Genomic DNA, 21,942 nt, shown 5'->3' with positions numbered 1-21,942 from the left:
TGGCTTTTGGGAGGCAGTAAACACAAGAGTGAAGTGTCAGTCTTCCAGTCATCACGCAGTCCCCGACAGCCATCGGGTGGGTAAACAGATGGTAGCACTAAAGCAGAGGCATCACAGAAGTATATTAACTAGTTATCACGAGCCAAGGAAACTATGGGAGGAGCTCTTCACTGGAGAGGAGGCACCTCAAGGATTCCTTTAGGTAACATGGTTCTGTGCTCACCATGACGCCTACCACGCAATGGCCTGTGTGCGATAAAAGAGGAAGGAACTCAGCCTCATTCTTCAGACACGGTGAGCATATCATATGTGCTAGGTATGCATGGGTGCATCCAAAGAGGAAGCACACAGCTGCTGGTGTCGACTCACAGTCTGGGTGGGTGACTGGGCGAAGGGGGTCAACAGATACAAACTTCCAGTTATCAAATAAGTGATGAGATGTAATATACAGGATGGTGACTATCCTTAATAATACTGTATTGTATATTTGAAAGTTGCTAAGAGATTAGATCTTAAAAATTCTCATCATAAGAAAAGAAATTTTGTGACTATGTGTGGTGATGGATATTAATTAGACTTACTGTGGTGATTGTTTCACAATATATACAAATATCTAATTATTAGGTTATACAACTGAAACTAATATAATGTTATATGTCAATTATACCGTGTTTCCTTGAAAATAAGACCTAGCCGGACAATCAGCTCTAATGTGTCTTTTGGAGCAAAAATTAATATAAGACCCGGTCTTATTTTACTGTAATATAAGACCGGGTCTTATATAATATTATAAGTTTTTATATTAGTTTTTGTTTTGGTCTTATATTAGTTTTGGTCTTATATTAGTTTTTGTTCCAAAAGATGCTTTAGAGCTGATTTTCCTGCTAGGTCTTATTTTCGGGGAAACAGGGTATGTCAACTGAAAAAACAAATAAACAAAAAAACGAACTCACAGTCTGCTTCAGGACTTGACAAACTATATCCAGCAGGCCAAATCTGATTTACTGTCTATTTTTGTAAATAACATTTTATTTGAATCCAGCCACACCTGTTCATTTACATGTTGCCTATGGCTGCTTTAACACCTCCTATAAGAGCAAAGTTGAGTAGTTGTGACAGAGACCATAAGGCCCACAAAACCTAAAATATGGACTGTATGACCCGCTATAGAAAAAGTTGGTCAGCCCTGGACTTGTGGGAGACACACAGCCATGCATGGCTAACTCTAATTTCTGTCTGTGGGTGGCGATGGTGGTGAGGGGACAGCTGGCTGCGTGCCTTCCAGGGACATTACCATGATTGGTGGACCAGCACTCAGCCTTATAGCCCAGAAACTGAAATTTGAAAGTTCACCTGGACATGACAACAAAGTTTGTGATGGACCGACAGATGCCAAAATGAAAGACTGACCTACAGGCTAAAAATGTATGCTGTGGGATAATGCTTTCAGGGACCGGAATGATTTCTAGCGGCTGCCCTTTCTACATACTGCAGTGCTTAGCCAAGAGTGGCTAGTTCTCACCAGGTTTCCTGATTAGCATGACACACTGCAGGGAGCTCGGGGATAGTTATGTAGTTCAGGTCAAGATGAGCCCAGAGAAGGAAACTAGCCCTGTCTGTCACCAGGCAACAGTGCCTGGAATCTCATGTCCCCCCTACTCACCCCAGCATTGCCTTCCCCAGAAAAGGTTGGGAAAATGCCAGAGTGTGCTTCCATGGATCCCACCCTTCTTTTGCAGCCCCTGCTTCTGTTCACACAGCTTTTCCACAGCTGTATTAACATCATTGGCTAAACGCTACAGCTGTTGGTAGTAACAGGAGTGGTTCCTGTGAACCTAGCAGACACTTTTGTTCTTTTCCATTATGTATTGTTTTTATGGGTTCACTCTATAAGGGAAACCTTACATTCCTGGTGCTCATGTTCTCGAGGACACCCGCTGTCTCCCTCTGTCCACCCACCTGCAGCTGACAACCTTGAGCTTGCTCTAATGGAGGCGCTATCAAGATGCAATCTGACCACAGAGAGGAGTGCCCTTAATCCTGACTGAAGGTTTGGGAAAAGGCTTCGCAGAGGAGGTGACACTGGATATGGGCTTTGGGGGAGGAAGAGCAATTTGAGAGGCAGACTAGTGGGAGAAGGGCATCCATGCGGCAGAGAAATGTGAGCAGTCAGGGAGGTGTTGCACTGGTCAGAAGACCAGTGGGGGGGAAGAGAGAGAGAGAGAGAGAGAGAGAGAGAGAGAGACTCAGATCGCAGAGTGGTGGCTATGGGGACATGTGATGGTGATGAAGCAGGAAAGAGATTGAACCAGAGTGGGAGGAGTCTTGTGTGCTTGGCTTTATTCTGAAGGCAATGGGAAACATCTCAAGTTTTTGAACAAGATGGGAACATGATGAGTTTTGAGATTTAACAAATAAACCCAGCAGCCCTGGAAAGCGCAGATTCAAAGTCAGGACACTTCTCAAGGTTTGGCGATAATCTTGGTGAGAAGTAGAACAGGGCAGTGGGAATGGGATAGAAAGGAGAGATGCAATTCCAGTGCTCATCAGAGAGATCTGGAGGAATATACATCTCTTATGAGCCCCAAGCCAGGATTTTTGAAGGGATGGTCGTGATGTTAATGAAGTTGGAGCTCTTAGGAGGTAGAATGATTGGGAAGAAAATGATGTGTTGTAGATGAGAATATAGAATGTCTGTAGGTCCAACTGAAAGCAGTTGGAAATACAATGAGGGGGACAAGGTGAGGTGGAGTGAAAAAAAGTTGGGCTCATTTTCATATGAGTGTTGGCTAAAGCAAAGGGAAGAGAGATCATCTAGGGGAGAAGTACAGAATGAAAAGAAAAAGCAATTGCACATGAAAACTTGGAGAATATCTCTATTTAAGGGTGAGCAGATGTAGAGGAGCCCACAAAGGAGACTGAGGAAGTGCCTCCATGCATTTCATTCACTCTATTCATTTGGTCCACAAAATCTTTATTAGGCACCTACCATGTGCAGGTCCTGGGCACGAAGGGGACAGTGGGAGACAAATTGTGCCCTCCAGAGCTTAGGGTGAGGTAGGTGTTCAGGAAAGCGCTACATCCTCTGGAAGCCCAGAAAGGAAGGGAGTCAGGAGGAGCAGGGTCTGAGAGTGTTGACCACACTGGAGGCTAAGAAGTGGGGAGAGCTGTAGGAGGGAAGAGAAACTGATGGGGCAAGAGAGAAGACAGATGCACAAAGGGGTGGGGGGCTGTCTCATTCTAGAGCCCTGTGTTCTTTCTCCTGCCTCACCTCAGAAAGCAGAGTGAACGCAGACCTAATTGGGTATACCTCCGTAGCTATAGCTACCTCTGGGTGTGGTTTTGTTGCACATTCTTGAAATTTTAAGTGAGGAACTTACTTTATATTAAGTTATATACTAATTAGGTTAGCAATTTTCCTATCTCTAAAACAGTCTCTTAAAGGCTTGCCATGTTTTCTCTTTCCAGAATTTATTTTTCATGCACTTTTTCATTCACAGTGATTCTGGACCATAATATATACAAACACACAAAATAGTAAAGATGTAAGATAAAATTATTCTGTTACCTGATTATAAAAGTTCTCATTGTAAAAACTTGGAAAATAGCGTATAAAGTAGAAAATATATATTATTCATGTCCCCACTCTTAATATCCTGTTGTTTTTCCTCCCAATCCTGCTTCTAGACACATGTTACTACATTTAAATGTATTTGTGATCATTTTGTTATTATAGTTTTCTACAAGGTCTGACAATTAAGTTTGTGAACTTGTTTCAACCATGTTGCTAACCTTTTTTGATATCAGAGGGATTATTCATTGTGAATTTGTACCAACTGGACAAACAGTTAACCAACTTTACTATTTGGAAGTGCTGAAAAGGCTGCACGAAAAAGTTAGAAGACCTGAACTTTTTGCCAACAATTCATGGCTTTTGCATCACGACACTGCACTAGCTCACACAGCACTGTCTGTGAGGGAGTTTTTAGCCAGTAAACAAATAACTGTATTGGAGCACCCTCCCTGCTCACCTGATCTGGCCCCCAATGACTTCTTTCTTTACCCGAAGGTAAAGAAAGACATTTTGATGACATTCCAGGACATCTAGGATAATATGATGACAGCTCTGATGACCATTCCAGGAAAAGAGTTCCAAAATTGCTTTGAAGGGTGGACTAGGCACTGGCGTCATTGCATAGCTTCCCAAGGCAAGTACTTCGAAGGTGACTGGAGTGATATTCTGCAATGAGGCATGTAGCACTTTTTCTAGGTGGCGTTCACGAACCTAATTGACCTCATATATTTGTTTACTAATTATAACATAGGTATTTCACCATGTCTCTAAAATAGTTATGAAGATATTTCACTATACACATGCTTCATACTTTAAACATTCCTATGTTATTTATTTAGGTTCTTTCTAATCTTTCTTTATTTTAAAAGTATCCACACTTATACATACATTTTTATCTCTGAAGCTTTAAAATAGTCAAATCCATTCACACTTCAAATTTATTTACATATTTTCCCTAGAACCCTTATATTTATATTAATGTCTCATAAATTTTAGAGTGATATTAGCACAGTTAAAAGTGATTACACTGTCCTTTGAAAATGCAAGTAATTTGGAATGTTACCTGATTATTTTGTAAATGCCATTTTTAAGTCAAGAAATTTGACTCAAATGGGAGAAGTGATAAATTGCGTTCATTTTTGGTTTACTATTAAACCCCACGTTTTCACCAATGCTTGCTCGAATTCCACAGGTATAGCACACCTGGAACTATCTTTTCATCTGTTTAGGTTTTTCAGAGAATTTTGAACCCTGCTTTTTTCTCATTTCTCTCTTTACATTTAATTGTTCTCTTTGTTTTATTATGTCATTGTCTATGAGGATTCAAAGGTTATACCGGAAAGCAAATAGAAAGGGTTTGTTTGTTTGTTTGCTGGAAAAATTTGTTTGCCTTATATAGGTTTTCCCATAATTTTACTCACAAATATTTGATGTACTTCTGTTTTAAGTGTGTTTCTTATAAGAAGATTACAGCTGGATTAAAAAAGTAACTGTCTTCTAACTGGCAAGTTTAATTCATTATTTTTTTTTGTGATTATTGCTATATTTGGATTTATTTTTACTATCTTTTTCATGCTTTCTATTTGTCCTATGAAGTTCTTTTCTTATTCCATTTTTTGTCTCCTCTAGTAGTTTGGAACTTAAAGATTCTACTTCTACTTTTTTAATGGTTAATGTTATTATATTTATCCTCTTGCTAAAATTTAGAGTGCTTTTACTCTTTCCAGCTTATAGGCTATTATTGTCCAGTATTTTATTTCTATTAACAATATTTCATGAAATGTATCATATATAGAAAGAGTATACAGCACGTATACACACACTCACAGACACACAGACTCATGAACACTTATGTACTTACTATTTTAAGAAACAGAGTATTGTGTCTACTTTAGAAGTCCGTGTGTGTCCCCCTATATATTTTTTTTAATTTTTTAATTTTTTAAAATTTATTGGGGTGACAATTGTTAGTAAAATTACATAGATTTCAGGTGTGCAATTCTGTATCACATCATCTATAAATTACATTGTGTGTTCACCACCCAGTCCCCCTATATTTTTAACTTCACAATTAGATGTTGCTATTAGTATTGATGTTCATTTAGATTTATCCACATGATTACTATTTTCTTTGCTTACCTGGTTACCATCTTTCTTACATCTCAGATTTCCTTTCTATGGTCCTTTTTCTTCTTCCTAAAGTATATACCTTTCAGAAGTTCCTTTACTAAAGGTTTGTTGATAATAATTATCTTGTTTTTGCTCATCTAAAAAATCTCTATTTCATTCCCATTCTTGAATTATAAATTTTGCTGAGTGTATGATTTTAGATTGATAGCACTTTGAAGACTTATCTTACAGTCTTTTCATTCTGTTAATGTTCATAAGAAGTCAGATATCAAGCAGGGAAGCTGTCTTTTTCTCAGGCTGTTTTTAAGCTATGTAATTTGTCTTTAATATTCTGCAATTTCACCGGGATGTGTCTGGTGGAAAGATTTTTTTTAGAATTTTTTGAACTTATTAATGTAAGGAACCATAAAAATTCTCAAACATTGTCTCTCTCCCATTCCTTCTAATCATTCCTCTGGAACTCAGATCTGATAAATGTTAGAGTTTCTCACTCACAATTTCCATATTTGTCAATCTCTCTTTCATAATTCCCTCCTCTTTGTCTCCCTGCACTATTTTCTAAGTAATTCTTTAATATTCAACTTTCAATTTACTAATTATATTTTTTAATTCTACTCTGCTAGTTAACTCATTAAAATTTCAACTACATGTTTTTCTTCCAGAAGTTAAGAATCTGCTTGGATATTTATGATAGTATTTTATTCCTTGCTTATGTTTTAAATTCTTTAAATATTGAAAACATACTTACTTTTTAAACTATGGCCTGCTGGCCAAATCTGGCACACTCCCTATTTTTGTAAATAAAGTTTTATTGGAACACAGCCAAGCTCATTAATTTACATAGTGCCTGTGTCTGATTTCACACTAGAATTGCAAAGTTAAGTCTTTTTGATAGAGACTGAATGGCTTGCAAAGCCTAAAGTATATACTAGCTGGCCCTTTAGAGAATAAGTTTGCCAAGATATGCTGTATGTGATAATTCTAACATCTAAAGACGTTGTGTGTCTGATTCAGCTGCTCGATGTTTCTGCCAACTCTTCTCTCATGCTATCTTGCTCTGTGAATGATCTTGTGATTTTTATTGTGAGCTCATTTTGTTGGGGCATTATCTGTGAGAGTGTCATGAGACTTTAGAGACTATTCTTTCTATTTGTATTTACTTTTGCCAAGTGCATGGGAAGCTATAATACTAGTCTGGGACCATTTTAAATTTCTTTGGCTTAAAATAGTTTCAGAATAGGCAAGAAAGTGAATTTCAACACCAGGCATGAGGCCTATAATTAGTGATTATAAGCTCTGGGTGGGTAGTGGGTGGAGGATATAGGGACTTTTTTTCTTCCAACCAAACTCAAAGCTGAGACACAAAATTTTCTTTATTGTCTTCCTGTATAGGGCAAATACTTTCCTGCCCAGGTTTTCACTGGAAATGTAGGTCTTTGGGGATTCATTCTAAAGTGTCATTCTAGAGTGTCTAAAGCTGACACTCTACTACTTTGTCGCCTGCCTCCGCAAGCAAATGCTTTTAGGGGTCCACTGGTTGCTTGAATGAGAATTTACCAAGCTCAGTCTGGATTCTGGTCTCTAATTCATTTTTGGCCTCTGACGATTTATCTTAATTTCTTGCCAATCAGCTCTTCCTTTTAGCCAGCATTTTATAGGTGTTTTTTAGGGGAACGGTTTTAAGATTTTAAGTCTGTCATATTGTTGGATATAAATGTCATGAAAATAATTTTAAATTTAAAAACCTACAGTTAGGATAATGGAAATGGGAAAGTTTTCTAACACCCCTACAGGCTCTAACCTTCCAAGTGTTTACTTATATCTGAATTATGAGTGTTGTCTCTGGAGGGAGACAGCCTGGGTTTGGAACCAAGACTTGTGTAGAGTGGAGGGTGGGGGGAAGGAGAAGGAGTGGGCATTTTTTTTCTGTAAAAGTCCAGATGTTAAGTATTTTCAGCTTTGCAGGCCATATGCAACTACTCAACTCTGCCAAGTATCATGAAAGCAGCCATAATTAATGTGCTACGTAATGAATGGACGTGGTTGTGTTCTAATAAAACTTTATTTACAAAAACGTGAGCTCCTGAGCTCAATTTGACCTGTGTGTTATAGTCGGCACACCTCTGGCCTTGTGCCAGTCAATGAACCTCTATAAGCATCAGTTTCCTTATCTCTAAAATGCAGATAATAGTAATAGCTGTGTCATACATAGGTTGTTGTGAGCATTAAATTAATAAATTCATGAAATGCTAGTGTTAGCTATGATGATACTAACAGTCATTATCATGCTTTCAAAGCAGTTCCCTGGTTTTTTAAGATTGTAAGGGTGTCTTCACTTCAAAACATGCAATTATGTCCTGTGTAGCCTCTGCAGCTACTGAGGACTCATAAATAGAAAGCTAACAATACCGCCAAATCTCAGTGGCTTTAAAGAACTCAGATTCAAGTCTCACTCACATTGTGTTTCCATTACACGTGATAGGGGCTGTAATCGGTTGGGGCTGTTCACGATTGTCCCTGTGGGACCCAAACTGATAGAGCAGCTACCATCATTAAATCGCTGGTAAAGGGATCTCTGGAGAGTCTTGTAGCAACCATTAAATGCTTGGGCTGCAAGTGACACATGTCATTTCTGTGCACAATCCATGGTGTGCAGTCAGCAGAGAGTCTTCACCAGGCAGTCTCTTCAGGAGTGCCTGAGCTGCAGAGCTCTCACCCAAGGACATACCCTTCCCAGGGCAGCCCACATCCAGTGACGTCTCCAGGTAGGGCTACTGAGGCACAACCACTTTGATCCAATGTGGGGCAATGCTGATGGCCATTTTAGTTCTAGAGCTCCGTGGGGATTTGGCCCCGCCTATTGTTGAGCAACTTGACTTCTCCCTCTACCCGATCCTGCTCCCTTCTCTTCCTTTCCACACGGGTTGCTCCCAAGGATACCCCTTAATAAACATTCTGTACACTAAACTCCATCTCAGGGTTCTTCTCAGAGAACCCAATCTTTGATACCATCCATATGCCCAAGAGGGTATGGACTGGAAATATCTCCTGAGGAGCTCTGAGGACTATACCACTCCCTAACATGAGCAAAGGCAGCACATACAGGTGGGAGAGTCTTACATCAGAGCAATGATAATGGCTAACATTTATTGAGCTCTGACCTGCGGGACACCGTACTAAAAAGTATGTTACTTGGATTAGCTCATTTAATCCTCACAACACTGTAGGCCAGGGGATTTGACCAGGGGCTGGCAAGTTGTGGTCCGCAGATCAAATCTGCCCATGTGCATGCCTGTATTTGTTGTCCATGGCTACTTTCATGCTACAATGGCAAATATCAGTAGTTGTGACAGACTGTATGGCCTGCAAAGTTGAAAATATTTACTATCAGGTCCCTTTCAGAAAAAACTTGCTGAACCCTGTACTAGGTATTGTTCCCATTTTGTAGATAAGAATATAGAAACTTAAGAGGTACCAGTTTTATTAACTCACAGAGTGCCTTTTTTGGTTACAAAGGCAAGCATCTGTAGAAAGGCTCCCTTCTGTAATGGAAGGAGCTGAACCCTTCCATGCTATTTCTGGGTCTGGAAGTGCTCAGTGAATGAATACGAATGATTCTTTTCCCTTCTCTTCCTATCACCATCCCCCTTGGTAAAATTCAGGTCTTTCTTTCCATCTCTGCTCTTGCCTCTGCGGCAAGAACACCTGAAATCGTGACGCTGTAAAAAACACAGGTGACTCACCAGTTTTTGATATCTTTGACTCTAAATCCCCTGGCAGAAGCTCCATTTTTCCAGAAATGGCTTTCTCCTACTGGAAAGAGTCAGGGCAGTAAATGTGTAGAGGCTGAGCTGACTACCAGGAAACTTTAAGATCACTAGGAAATTATTCTGTGTGCTGACCCGTAAAGTGATAAAATAAAATGGTAGCCTTGACAGCCTTAGAATCTAAGGCCGAGATTATCTACTTCCAACTGCCTCCAGCTGAGTAGTGGTTCCCAGGACAGCACGGAGGAACTCAAAAACATGCCCTCCTAAAAGTGATTGTTCAGGGGGATTCAAGAGTTTAGTTCCTTAATGCCCACACAGCTGCTTCCTAGATTCTTCCAGAACATGAGCCAATACCTCAAGTTCACTCCCATACTTAGGAGCAGGACTGAGAATTGAGCCCAGGTTGTTGGACACAAAATTTTGTGCTCTTCATCATATATTCTACTCCTTCCTGGGATGGAAATATCCAGGATTATGTATTTGCATTCTACAGATGCTGTTATATGTGCTCATATTGATTTTCTGCCCATGAGTTTTCAGCAATTAGCTGCAAAAAGCCTGCAAGAAGAGATTCCACCTATCCATTTCTTCATCCCATGCCTTCTAAATATATTTTCCCCAACTTTTAGAGAGAACCCTGGATCTAGTCAGGAATATTAGATCCTTAAAAGAGAAAAAACGTTCTAAAATCTTTTCCTCATTTTTGTTAATTAAAATACCAATGGCCCTCAAAAATGTCTAGTGAATGAATGAATGAATGGAGTCAGTGAATGACCGAATGAATCAATCAATCTCAAGATCCTTGATAGCATAAGACTCTTGGGCAAGGTTTGTGCTCATGATGGAAAAAAATGGTAGTCTGAAGGTTTCTTATTGTGGGTCGCCCGCTGCAATTAGGCATCCAAAGGGGCAGCCATTCTCAACAAACCCTGTTACAAACATTTACTGCGTTAGGCATGGGCAACAGGACACACAAGGTCTCCATCCTCAACACAGGCGTCCAGGGATGAGGTGGAGGCCGGGAGTCAGGGTGGGCGCAGGTAGCTTCGCTGGGGCTTTGGCCAGTTACTTGTATGGAGGGAAGAAAACGGGAAAACATAAAGTTTGGGGATTCTCTTTCTAGGAAGTGAAATGGCAGCGTTAACATCCAGGTCATGGATTGGAAAGGGTTAAGTGGAAAGTTCTTGGGCAGCTGGCAGATGTAACCTGATCCATCTCAGCAGTAGTTGGGGCTTTACAACTAGGAAACCTGGAGGAATCAGACACTGGGCTGGTTTTACTGGTCTCCCCTTACTGTTTAGAAAGCCAGGCCTCTCCTTGCATAGCTGGTGTTTCTTTGGTGGTGTGAGTTACTTCTGTATATTGCTCAGTTCATCCATGTTACGTGGGTTTTTGCTAGTTGCATTCTCAAAGTTTGTCCGGGTCTCCGATAATAGGGTCTCCGATAATAGGGTAAGTTGAGAGGGCAACAAAAAAAGAGATGTTATAAAAGCATTGACTAGTTTAATACTATAACTCTGGCAATGTAACAGGTTTCAGACAGAAATATGACAAAATTCTTTCTAAGGAACTTTCCAAGCCATTAATTCAGAGGTAGGAAACTTTTTTTTTTTTTTTTCTCCCACTGAAGAGTGCTGTTGTTTTTGATTCAGGTAATTTAGCTTAGGGGAAATTTGGGGCAAACCCCATTGCGCAACAGAACCCTGCCTGCAGACAGCTAAAGACAAGTAACCAAATCTCAACTATTTCTAACCATGACTTGCCTTCATTCTGGTGTATCTTACTAGGATCAAGCACTGAAAAAGGATTCACCCGCAAGAAGTGTTCTATGTGTATTACAAATCATGTATGATATGCTTAATGCCTGGGGTGGAAGATAAATTCTACTGGGAAGAGAGGGTAAACAGGTTTAGGATGGTCCAACGAGCTTCACGGAAGTAAAGGATTTTAAGTTCTATTTTGAAAGAAGAGGAGGACTTGGTTGAGAAGATGAGGGTATTTCAGGAGACCGATGTGAGAGGAGGCTAGAGGCAGGAATAAAGGTGTCCTGTTTCTGCAGGTTAGTGGATGACCAGCCTTTTTTTTTTCTCTTTCTTTCTTTCAAAGAGAAAGAAAAACAGATAAATGTTGGAACAGAAGATTCGTTTGGGGGAGTAGCCCAAGATGAGGTTGAAAAAGTGAGGAGGAGGCAATCTGTAAAGGGCCTTGGGTCTTAGAAACCACACAGGCTGGCTAGGAATTGATATGTAGAAGAGTATAGTACTTTCTTATTCTCTTCTTCTTTCTTCTAGGCTTCTTTATGCACTGTATGGTATCTTCATCAATTTGATGGCAACAGAGAGAATATTTGGGAAAAAAAATTTACAATCATGTTAAACCCAGGCAGCATTATGTTCCACTGCCGTGGGGTGAAAATTAATGTAGACGAGAAAAATAACGATTTCTAATGTCCTGAAATTGAAAGAAAGAAGCAATTCCAGCTACTCAACAACCTGGGAAGCATTGAAGCTGAAGCGGCGTAGGAGGTTCCTTTGAAAATTGGATCGTGGTTTATAAGTAGCCGTAGCCGAGTGGAGAAAACATTACTCGCCTTGCCCACCTGGCACTCAACCAACCTCGCAGGTGTCTGGGCATCTTTGAACTTACATTTAAGCCAAGAAACCAGGAAAATTCCATGGACTGAACGGAAGGTCAAAGAAGTGTTCATAACTGAGATACGACAGTGAAATTCAAGTAATTGGGGACCTTTTTGTGATCAAAAGGCAAGTGTTTCATAGACTGCTCTGTTGAGGTGCATTTCAGTTCAGGGTACCTCCTAGGGTTTTTCAAGATGCAAACTCTTTGAGAGCAAGTCAGTGACTCCATTTTGTCCTCTTGAATGTGGCCCAATGAAGTTTGGAAGGTGTGAATGACAAGTGTAAATAGGTAATTTAAATAAAATTGTAAATTTTATTTAGTGTAAATAAATGAAATTAGTGTAAATAAAATTGTATGATTGCTGTTTGATTATTACATAGTTTCATGTTTTAGGTTCAAAAGTTCTGAAGAAATGGGTATGGAAAAGCCTTAAGGAAAGCTAAATTAATGAACAGATTTTGGTTAGCTGTAGGCAGAGCTACATTTTGTTGTCTTTAACAGCCATCCTTGATTATATGTAAGGCAAGTAAGAAGGGGACCAGAACAGTCAGAAAGGGAAATTCAGTGCCCACAAACTTTATTTTCAGAGTTTACTTTTGTTGATTGGTTCTTCTAAATTTGTAGGAAGGCAACCTGACCCTGACCCTTTTTCTTCTTCTTCTCATTTCCCGCAGTCCTTTTTCAATACTCGCCACATATGTAATTATTTGTTCCAGGCCTGTTTACCCCATCAGAATGCATGCTCTATGTGGACAGGCTCTATATGATCATGGCCTGTTACTCAGAGTCAGCATGCAGGCACTCACTGGCCCAGGAGCCACTTTGGGCTGCAATCCAACCAGTATTCTTCTAACTTCTTCACCTGCAATGGAATTCTGTTTGCAGTTTGTTGTAAGTTTATATATATATATATATATGGACTAGCTGACCGCCCTATGGTTGTTCAGTGAGTGTTTGTTGAATAACAATTAAAGATCCTTAAATTTCAAACCTGAAGCTTTAAAGGTAAGGGAACCCATAGGATAAACCTCAATTCCACTTGTTGCCCAATTCCAGGGGGCACCTCTTCTTTCTCTGCAAATGCTAGTTCCACAGGGCGTAGCAGACACACTGACACCTTCATCTGACTAGTAACAGCTTTAATTCTTCATTTGTAAAACTTATGTGATTTTTCATGGAAGCTGAGTTAAATGTGGAGGAGATCACACACTTTTAACCTCCTTCATCCCCATTTTTTGATGAACTGGTTGAAAGAACAAGGTAGAGGACCATGAGAGTAACTGAAGTACCTATTTGTGGGAATCTGGAGCTAGAGTGGCTGTCATTGGCCAGCTGCTTGTGGGGGAGAACATAGGACTTCCTGTCCCTCCCACTTTGCATGAGGTGTGGGGCAGCCCCCAAACAAACTCTGCTAGCACCTTCTAAGGCCACAGGTTTAACTCTAGTTCAAACCTGGACAAGCTGATACTCAGGTCAGAAGCATCTGAGATTCAGCTGCCAGAATCTTAGAGAGCAGCCTGAAAAAAATTAGCCCACAGGTTCTGGGTATAATTCTTCTCTCCCTACATTTAATTTAATTTTTTTCCTCCTTTCCCCACCTCTCTGTTTTCTACCTTTCTCCTTCACTGATTTCTCCTTTATTTACCCTTCTCCAATGCATTCCTCCTCTTCCATTCTTGCTTCTATCCACCTTTTTTTTGGTCCCTCCTTCTACTATGTCCCCTCTTTTTGCCTTCATATTCTTTCTTCCCTTTTTTTCTTCTCCCTTTCTTTTCTTTTTTTTTGACTTGAAAATTTAACTTTATTTACAAATGTTTTCCTATAAACAAAGATGCCATTCCACCCCCTTAAAAATACTATAACTGATAATTTCCAGAAAAACCATTTACATAGTTTAAATCTTTCTGCATCAAACTGTATTGTGGGATGAGCAAATATGGGATAGTCTAAGACATAAAAACAAAACAAAACCCAACTTATCCAGCATGAACACTCTGTTGACAGACAAAATGAAGAATTAAGAATCACACGCCTTAATGAGCTGTTCCAAGAAATTGAAACATGTGACAGTTTTTGGAGATGTAAATGCTTCACAATAAAATCTTCTTACACAGGATAGGTTAGTTTTGATTGTTTAGGATTGCTCTTGCAGGCCAATAGTTATGCTGATTTAAAAAAAATAAGTCATCATTGTACAAAGGGCATAGACTTTTCTACACAGATTTTTCTACCAATGAAAATATGTAGATACTGATCTGATCTCATCACTTAGGCCAATTAATAAAATAAGAAATGCATGAAAAGAACCAAAAGATAATCATCATGTGATTATCTGACTTACAAAATTAGAATTTGCCCTGAAATCAGAGAGTATTGCTCCTCAATAGTTATTATAAATTTGAGTTTTTCATAGCCAAGACAATATATTTAATCAAATAGTACAAAATATTTAACCAAAGAGTTCAAAATAAAATTATCCAAATTACCTACATATCATTTTATATGTAGTAATTACTTTAAAAAACATCCTTTAACTTTTATCTAGGAGAATAATCACTTTCACATCATAGCTAAATCACAAGGAATTTCATAACTTTGAAAAAAATTCATCTCTAAGAAATGAGAGAGAAAAAGCTCTAAAAACACGTGACAGTCTTGTACACTTTTAACGATCCTTATCATAGCATGAACTTTTATGAACAGTCAATAGTCAAATGTATTCCAATCCTGGATAGTTACAGCCTCTGATGATCTGATCTTTTTGTAATGAAATTATTAAGTACAACATTTAAAAACATCAGATAAATAGGGACTCTGGTTTTATTGTCAGGTTTATGTTTTTGTCAAGTCCAAGGACAGACAGCTAAAATACGGATATTCCAATAAAGACTGAAGCAATAACTTCTGCTGGCATCTCTCCTGAGTTTCTATTTTACCCATTGATCTTCACCCAAATAGTAAAAGGAATACAATTGCAATTGAGTTTACTATTATCAAAGGCACTTTCATCGTGGTTCTTACAGATCAAATAAGGTTCAGTAGCTGAGACTTAATTCCTGGCTCCTTTCAGAATCTGCCAATTCCTTGGTCTGTTCCCCAGCCAATGTTCTTGAGGAAGCGCTGACATAGAGCAGCAGCAAGTACAGACAGGAAGGGTCATGGTCACCAGGAGCCACCCAGGGGCCTCCTTCTCTCTCTCTCCCTCTCTCTCAATCCCTCTCTCTCTCTCTTTTGCGTGCACGCGCACTTTTTAAAAAGATTTTTATTTATTTATATTTTATATTAGTTTCAGGTGTACAAAACAATGTAATAGTTAGATATTTACCCCCTCACAAAGTGATAATCTCCCCTCCCCCAATCTACTACCCCTCTGACATCTTATATAGCTGTTACAATTCCATTGACTCTATTCCCTATGCTGTACTCCACATCCCATGACTATATATACATTAAATTATAGTTGACAGTATTATTCAGCTTCAGCTTCAGGTGTACACTGCAGTGGTCAGGCATCTACACCATCCATGAAGTGGCCTCCCTAATAAGACAAGTGATTCCACTCCTTGGTATCTATCCAGAGAAATCCAAAACACTAATTCAAAAAAATATATGCACCCCTCTGTTTATTGCAGCGCTATTCACAATAGCCAAGACATGGAAACAACTGAACCGCCCATCGGTAGACAACTGGATTAAGAAACTGGTACATTTATACAATGGAGTACCACTTGACCCTAAGAAGAAGGAAATCTTACCCCTTCTCTCTTTAGTTTCCATTCTTCAATCTCTCTCTTGCTCTCATTCTCCTTTTTGTCTCTTTCTTTAATCCACAACTTAACTGACTTCCTGTTTCTCTCTTTCCCTGGTCTCTTCCCTTTTTCTTTCTAAGAATTCCTTGATGAAACCAGAAGGGAACTAAAAGGCACTCCATGAAATCCTAGCCTGGAAGAAAACATGGGTGGAAGCAGTTCTGATCACAGGCAGCCATTGTATTTGACTTGTAGCTGATCTGAAATATAGGAAAAGATTTTCAATTACAAAACTCATGAAGTATAAGGATGAAGGAACCTGGCTACGTTTTAAGTTTGACTAATGGTTTCAAAGTGCTTTAAAATGTTTGGCCTTTGCCAGCCTTCCTTTCTTCCCCGAATCCTCAAACCCATGAGTTTTTATGGGAAACATTATCCTCTTTTCTGATTCATTTACACTTAGCTCATCTGAGTATTGTTTTGTAAAAACCATCTGAAGTCCAAGAAGTTTTATGAGATCTTTAAAGACTTGTTTTTTGAACCAGGAAGTTGTGTACTGCCAATATAAATCGACCTTGAAAACTGTGGGGGTCTGGGTCCAGAACCCATGGCATTAAATTGGATCTGGACTTGGCAAAGGATGGTCCCATGCCTGAAAGACACTGAGCTTTCACTTTCAGAATAATAGTGAGTTCAGTGTTTTAGATGAGTGCCCATCTCGTATGATAGTACATAAGGTGCATAACACGTTTTTCAAGAATTATCTTGCTAGTTACATAAAGAGAAGAGATTTATGTGGGAAACTGTGACTTGCTCGGGTTTCCCCACTAGAGTGGAGCTGCTTACTTTTGTGGACATCACCACATTAATGGTTTATACGTACACAATGTTTATGGGTCCTCTGGGGATGAGATTTACATTCACACTAGAGAGTCTTCCTGTGGTTTTGTTTCAGAGATGATCTGACTGTGGTCTCTCCAAATCTGTCACAAGGCAGGCTGTAATCAGGTTGAAGATTGGGATGAAACACCCACCTCTCCTTGCTGCAGGTCAAGAGGAGGGAAGATGGCACCGTATCTTTTTAACAGCAGAAAACATTTTTCTGCAGCACCACAGAGCACAGCAAAAGGTCATTGCTCTCACTAAATGCAAGGACCTTGGTTTGATCCCTAGGCTCTTTGGAAACGGAGACTCAGAGAGGTGAAATGACTTGCCCAAGTTCCCACAGGAAGGGAAGGCGCTTTGCTAGAGCCCAGCCCTGTGGCTCCCTGTCCAGGTTCTGCCTTCTGTAGGCAGCTGTCTCTCATTGACCAAAAGAGACTCTGACGTATGGGGTTCATCTGGGTCCTGTGAGTGACCCACAAGAACAGTCCACCCACCACCACACTAAAATCTTGTCCTCTAGTAATGCTTTTACTGTTTCCTGAGCTTTGTCTGACACCTCTCCTGCCTTGGCTTTTCAGAATGGAGTTGTGTTTCTACGACACCCCTTCCCCCATCTACGTCAAGTGCTGCTATATAATTCCTACCCAAGAGGTCAAATGTCTGTAGACTGATTTGAGTTGCAGGTAGGAAATGTTTGCCCTACATGTTGTGAATCTTCCATGAGCTGGCAAAGATTGTACTGTGACATTGGCATTGTACAAGTAAGGTCTTGCCTTGTGAGTTCAATATTATCTCCAAGTGTTGCTTTATTCAGTTGTTTATCTTTTTTGAAAGCTTTCATTCATTTACATCCTCTTCCTAACCAGATAAGACAAAGGTGTTGCACTTTGTGATACTTTGTATCTGCAGAGGGTCAGCCTCTGTGCTTGCCAGCAGAGTAGGCACTTGGTGGATATTTATTAACTTGTATTATGTCCTTCCTACAGACAGAACCCAGCTCAGCTTTTTGACCCACCCTCCTTCCTCAGTCATCTTCAGCTGGTTCCCTTTGGCCTGGCTCAGAGGCTGACCTGGAGTGACCTCACCCATCCTGTCCACAGGGACCGTGGATGTTCTTAGAGCCCCAGATTGTTAAAGCCAGAAGTAACTTTTAATCCAACTTTTTTGAGTTATGGTTGAGGAAGGTGAAGTTCAGAAAGAAGTGAACTGCCTATGGTCTTATGGCTAATTAGTGACAGTGTTAGGCCTAAACATGTCTCTTCCTCCAACCCAATGCTATTTGCTCTACGACAGTGGCTCCCAGAGAGTGTTCTCACATGAAACTTGTGTTCAGGCAGATGGACTGAAGCTCCCTCCTGCCAGATCAAATACTGGAGGTCTTTCTCCAATGCACAGAAAAAAATAGTTAATGGATTAAGTTTCCTCAACTTAAATTTTTTTTCCCATTAATTCTTCTTGAACCATCATCACCTGCTACCAATTGCCTACTAGCTAATGCAGGAAGACAACAATATAAAAGGATAACTCACAAATAAATATGAACTAGAACAACCAAGGCCTTGGAAACTGTCATTCTTAGTTAAATGGCTTTTTAAAGAAAAGACTGCTATAACCATGGATTTTCTATTGCATTAATGTAATAAAATTGTGCATTCCTGCTGGAGACATTGTTTAATTAAAATGCTAGGAGTAAACATGTCATTATTTCATGGTTTTCCCCCAAGAGCACTATGACCCTCAGGAACTCTGTCCCCTGGAACATTCTGCAACCCCCTTATTGTGATTTTAGGTCATCTCTAGTGAGCAATTCTTTCCTTTCGGATAGGGCTCGAGGAAACTGATCTGACTTAAAAAAAGAATAAAAACAAAAACAAAAACAAATTACGAAGAATGGCTTGGGATTGTACTGGATCCTAAACTCTCTGTTTCTATCCTAAAGGCCTTTTCACCAAGCTGCAGGGCTGCCTCTAGGGTTAATTCCTGTTACGGGTTTCCCGGTCTACGCGGGCGCCCCCTGCTGCCCGCCCTGCACTCTCTCTCGTACATGCCAAACGTGGAGTAGGGTACCAGAAGCTGCTGACGGAGAAACAGGCACGCGGAGTTTACAGTCCCACAGAGAGCCATCTAAACACCTTCCGATCGACAGATTGGCGTACCCCAAACAGTCCTTCCTGGGGCCCGATCTTGTATTTTAATCCAATCCCCGCAGCAAGTATCTGAGCAATCACCGATAAGAAAATGCTTGGGAACGCCTTCCAAACAATATCAAACGACTCCTCTGGGGCGTTCAGGAGGCACGGACCGTTCGGTGACTTTGCCGAGTCTTTTGTCCTTTACGGGGACTTGGGATCGGGAACCGGGACTTCTCTGCCTTGCCGAAGCACAGTAACAATCTATGTGGATTGTGGAGGGTGGCGGCGCTTTCTCAGGCTCATCGCACGCTTTCCCCAATTAGGATTTGCTGTCTGACGTCACGTCTGCCGGAGATTGGCTGTTCAGATCTGACACTGGGTTCCACCGCGAGAGAAACTTTTTAAAGACTTTGCAGCCGGGGCTGCCTCCGAGTGTCCCGCGCGCTCACGCCCGCCCTCGCCCACTCTCACCGGGTCCCGGGCGCTGCGCCCACTGGACCGCAGCTCGGCCAGCGGACCCTCACCTTGCGCAGCCCGCTGCCCTCGCCCCTCCCCTCCCGAGCTCCGCGCTCCCCACCCCCCACTCCCGCCCCCTTCTCCCCGCCGCTTTCGGCTGGGGTCTGGGGCCGCTCAGCCGGCCGCAGAACTTCCTCTCCTGCAGCCGAATTTGCCTCCTCCCTGCCTTTCCCGGGCTCTCGGCAGTTCTCAGGGGGAGCCTGAGCGCGAGCAAGCGGCCGCACCGGGCGAGCCGCACGGCCGTGGGCGGGGGCCGGGGACCGGGGACGCCGGCTCGTACCCGCGATGGCGGGGGCTTGGCTCAGGTGGGGGCTCCTGCTCTGGGCAGGGCTGCTCGCGTCCTTTGCACACGGCCGGGTGCGGAGGATCACGTACGTGGTGCGCCCGGGCCCCGGCCTGGCTGCGGGCTCCTTGCCCCTGGGCGGGCCCCCGCGCCCGCGGACCTTCAACGTCGCGCTCAACGCCAGGTACAGCCGCAGCTCGGCTGGCGCCGGGGCCCCCAGTCGCGCCTCCCCGGGGTCCCCCTCGGAGCGGACACGGCGCACGAGCCAGCCCGGCGGCGCGGCCCTGCAGGGACTCCGGCCGCCACCGCCTCCGCCTGAGCCGGCGCGTCCTGGGGGCCCCGACAGGCAGCTCCACCCTAAGCCCGTCGGTCACCCGGCTGCTGTCCCGTTCACCAAGGAAGGCAGGCAAGTCGTGCGCTCCAAAGTGCCGCAGGAGACCCAGGGCGGCGGGGGATCGAGACTGCAGGTTCATCAGAAGCAGCAGCTGCAGGGGTAAGCCCGCACCCCCTCCTTCTTTTCCTCCCTCCCTCCTCGCGTGCGCCCCCCGCGCCGGGACCCTGGGGGTCAGGGCCACTTAGAGCCCCGCCGCGGCCGCGGGCGGCGTGCGCTGTGGGTCAGCTTTCAACTCCCTGCCCGCCTCTGCCTGCCTTGGAGCGCGGTTGCTAGAACGGAGTGCGGGGAAGCAGAGGAACTTTAACCCACGAACTCTCACTGAGGAGAAACCCCGAGTGCATTGTTACTGAGCTGCGGGTAAACACAAAAGGCATTTCTGCCTGGGGCGTAACCTCCTGTGAGCGAACACTGCTACTCCTAGGAGATGGGCGTAAACATGAAGTCACCACAATTTAATTCCTCAGCATCAATTAAACTCTTTGCAACTCACTTTTTTTTTTTCTAGCTAATGAAAAAAACGTTTTGGTTCCTGTTCTGTGGCCTAGAACTTTTCAGCATCCTAGAAATTCTGCGCTTGTCTTTTCTGCACCTGTGGGGTCTGCTTTCCTGGGGTGGGGTGTCCTTGCGTCCACAGAATTTTCGACAGGAAAGTTTCTGTTATTGAGGACTCAGAAACACCCTCCCTACCCCCTCCCCATTAATCATGGGTTGGGTGTGGGGGGAAAACTAGTTTTGCTTATTTGGTGTGTGTTTTTTTTTTTTTTTTTTTTTTTTTTTTTTTCAGGGGTGATTCCAGGCATTGTGATCTCACCCGTTTGGACACTTCTAAAACTAAGATTCAATTTAAAATGTGGGCACAGATACTATACAAAATACACTTAGCTCTACTTTACCCTGGGGGTTAAAGAAACAACTTATTTGGACCTTGTTCTCTTCTCCTGTATAGTTCTAGGTCATGCAGGCTTTTTGGTTCTCCCACCCTTCCCTGATACATGGTCCTTACCCTTCTTCTTGGGCAGCTTTGGGTTGGGCATCCTGGGTACCCCTCAGGACTCTGGAAGCCAGAGGAATGTGGAAGCAGGAGGCTGGGCTTGCAGGAGCCCCCTGGAAGCTTGGGTTCTCTGAAAGAGAGGGTTGCTACTGCTCAATTCAGGGGTCTTGCTTTGTTTCAGGGTCAATGTCTGCGGAGGGCAGTGCTGCCATGGCTGGAGTAAGGCTCCTGGCTCCCAGAGGTGCACCAAACGTAAGTTTCTCTGTTCACAGTGGCCCTGCATGGTAGGCACAGTGGGACTGACCTCCTGGGGGGACCAACAGGGGTGACACCACTGGGCTGCTGGTGCCCTGGAGGAGTTAATGCCTGAAATGCAGCCTTCACTACCTACCACCGAGGAAGGGCTGAGCCAGGGTAATGATGATATCAATGCCAGCGCAATTTGTTGTACAGAACCATGCATTCAAGATTCCTCTGTGCTCAACTCAGGTATTAATCACTCTGTCACACCTATGAACTAGGAGCTAGGAAAAAAATACTCCCATTGGAGGATGTGCCATATGGCAGAACCAATACAATTGATTTAAACATGGAGATCAGCAAATGAAAACATCAATAGTTTTTAAAGCTTTCTGAAAAGAGCAACCTGAATCCTCTTTCCTTGAGGCCCGACTGTTTTCAAGGCTGTAACTACTCTCCTGTTGTTCAGAACTGACAAGTGGGGTTGGTTTGCTTCTCCGGTTAATAGAAAATGGATTAATGATGCATAGAGATCTGAGAACATCAGAAAATATTTCCCCTATGCATTGTGACGCTAAGGATTAAGTTAAAACATATGTTGAAGCTCCTCTTGACACGTTGCTTCTGTTTGGTACTAATTG

General features: G+C 42.2%; 1 protein-coding gene across 7 annotated transcripts in view; it reads left to right on the top strand.

The window, feature by feature from the left end:
• Positions 1-19,641: 19,641 nt before the first annotated feature.
• LTBP1 (latent transforming growth factor beta binding protein 1) overlaps positions 19,642-21,942 on the top strand; it is a 348,164-nt gene continuing 345,863 nt past the window's right edge. For 6 of the 7 annotated variants that reach the window (XM_033124736.1, XM_033124740.1, XM_033124734.1 and 3 more), the window contains exons 1-2: positions 19,642-20,169; positions 21,243-21,313. In XM_033124736.1, the coding sequence (XP_032980627.1) occupies positions 19,679-20,169; positions 21,243-21,313 (562 nt within the window). In that variant the 5' untranslated portion in view covers positions 19,642-19,678. The remainder of the gene's footprint in view (positions 20,170-21,242; positions 21,314-21,942) is intronic. The other variant, XM_033124739.1, reaches the window with a different exon arrangement.

This window comes from Rhinolophus ferrumequinum, chromosome 13 (genome assembly GCF_004115265.2).
Source record: "Rhinolophus ferrumequinum isolate MPI-CBG mRhiFer1 chromosome 13, mRhiFer1_v1.p, whole genome shotgun sequence".
In the NCBI taxonomy this organism is placed as follows: Eukaryota; Metazoa; Chordata; class Mammalia; order Chiroptera; family Rhinolophidae; genus Rhinolophus; species Rhinolophus ferrumequinum.
This window is presented reverse-complemented; position numbering and strand designations above follow the sequence as displayed.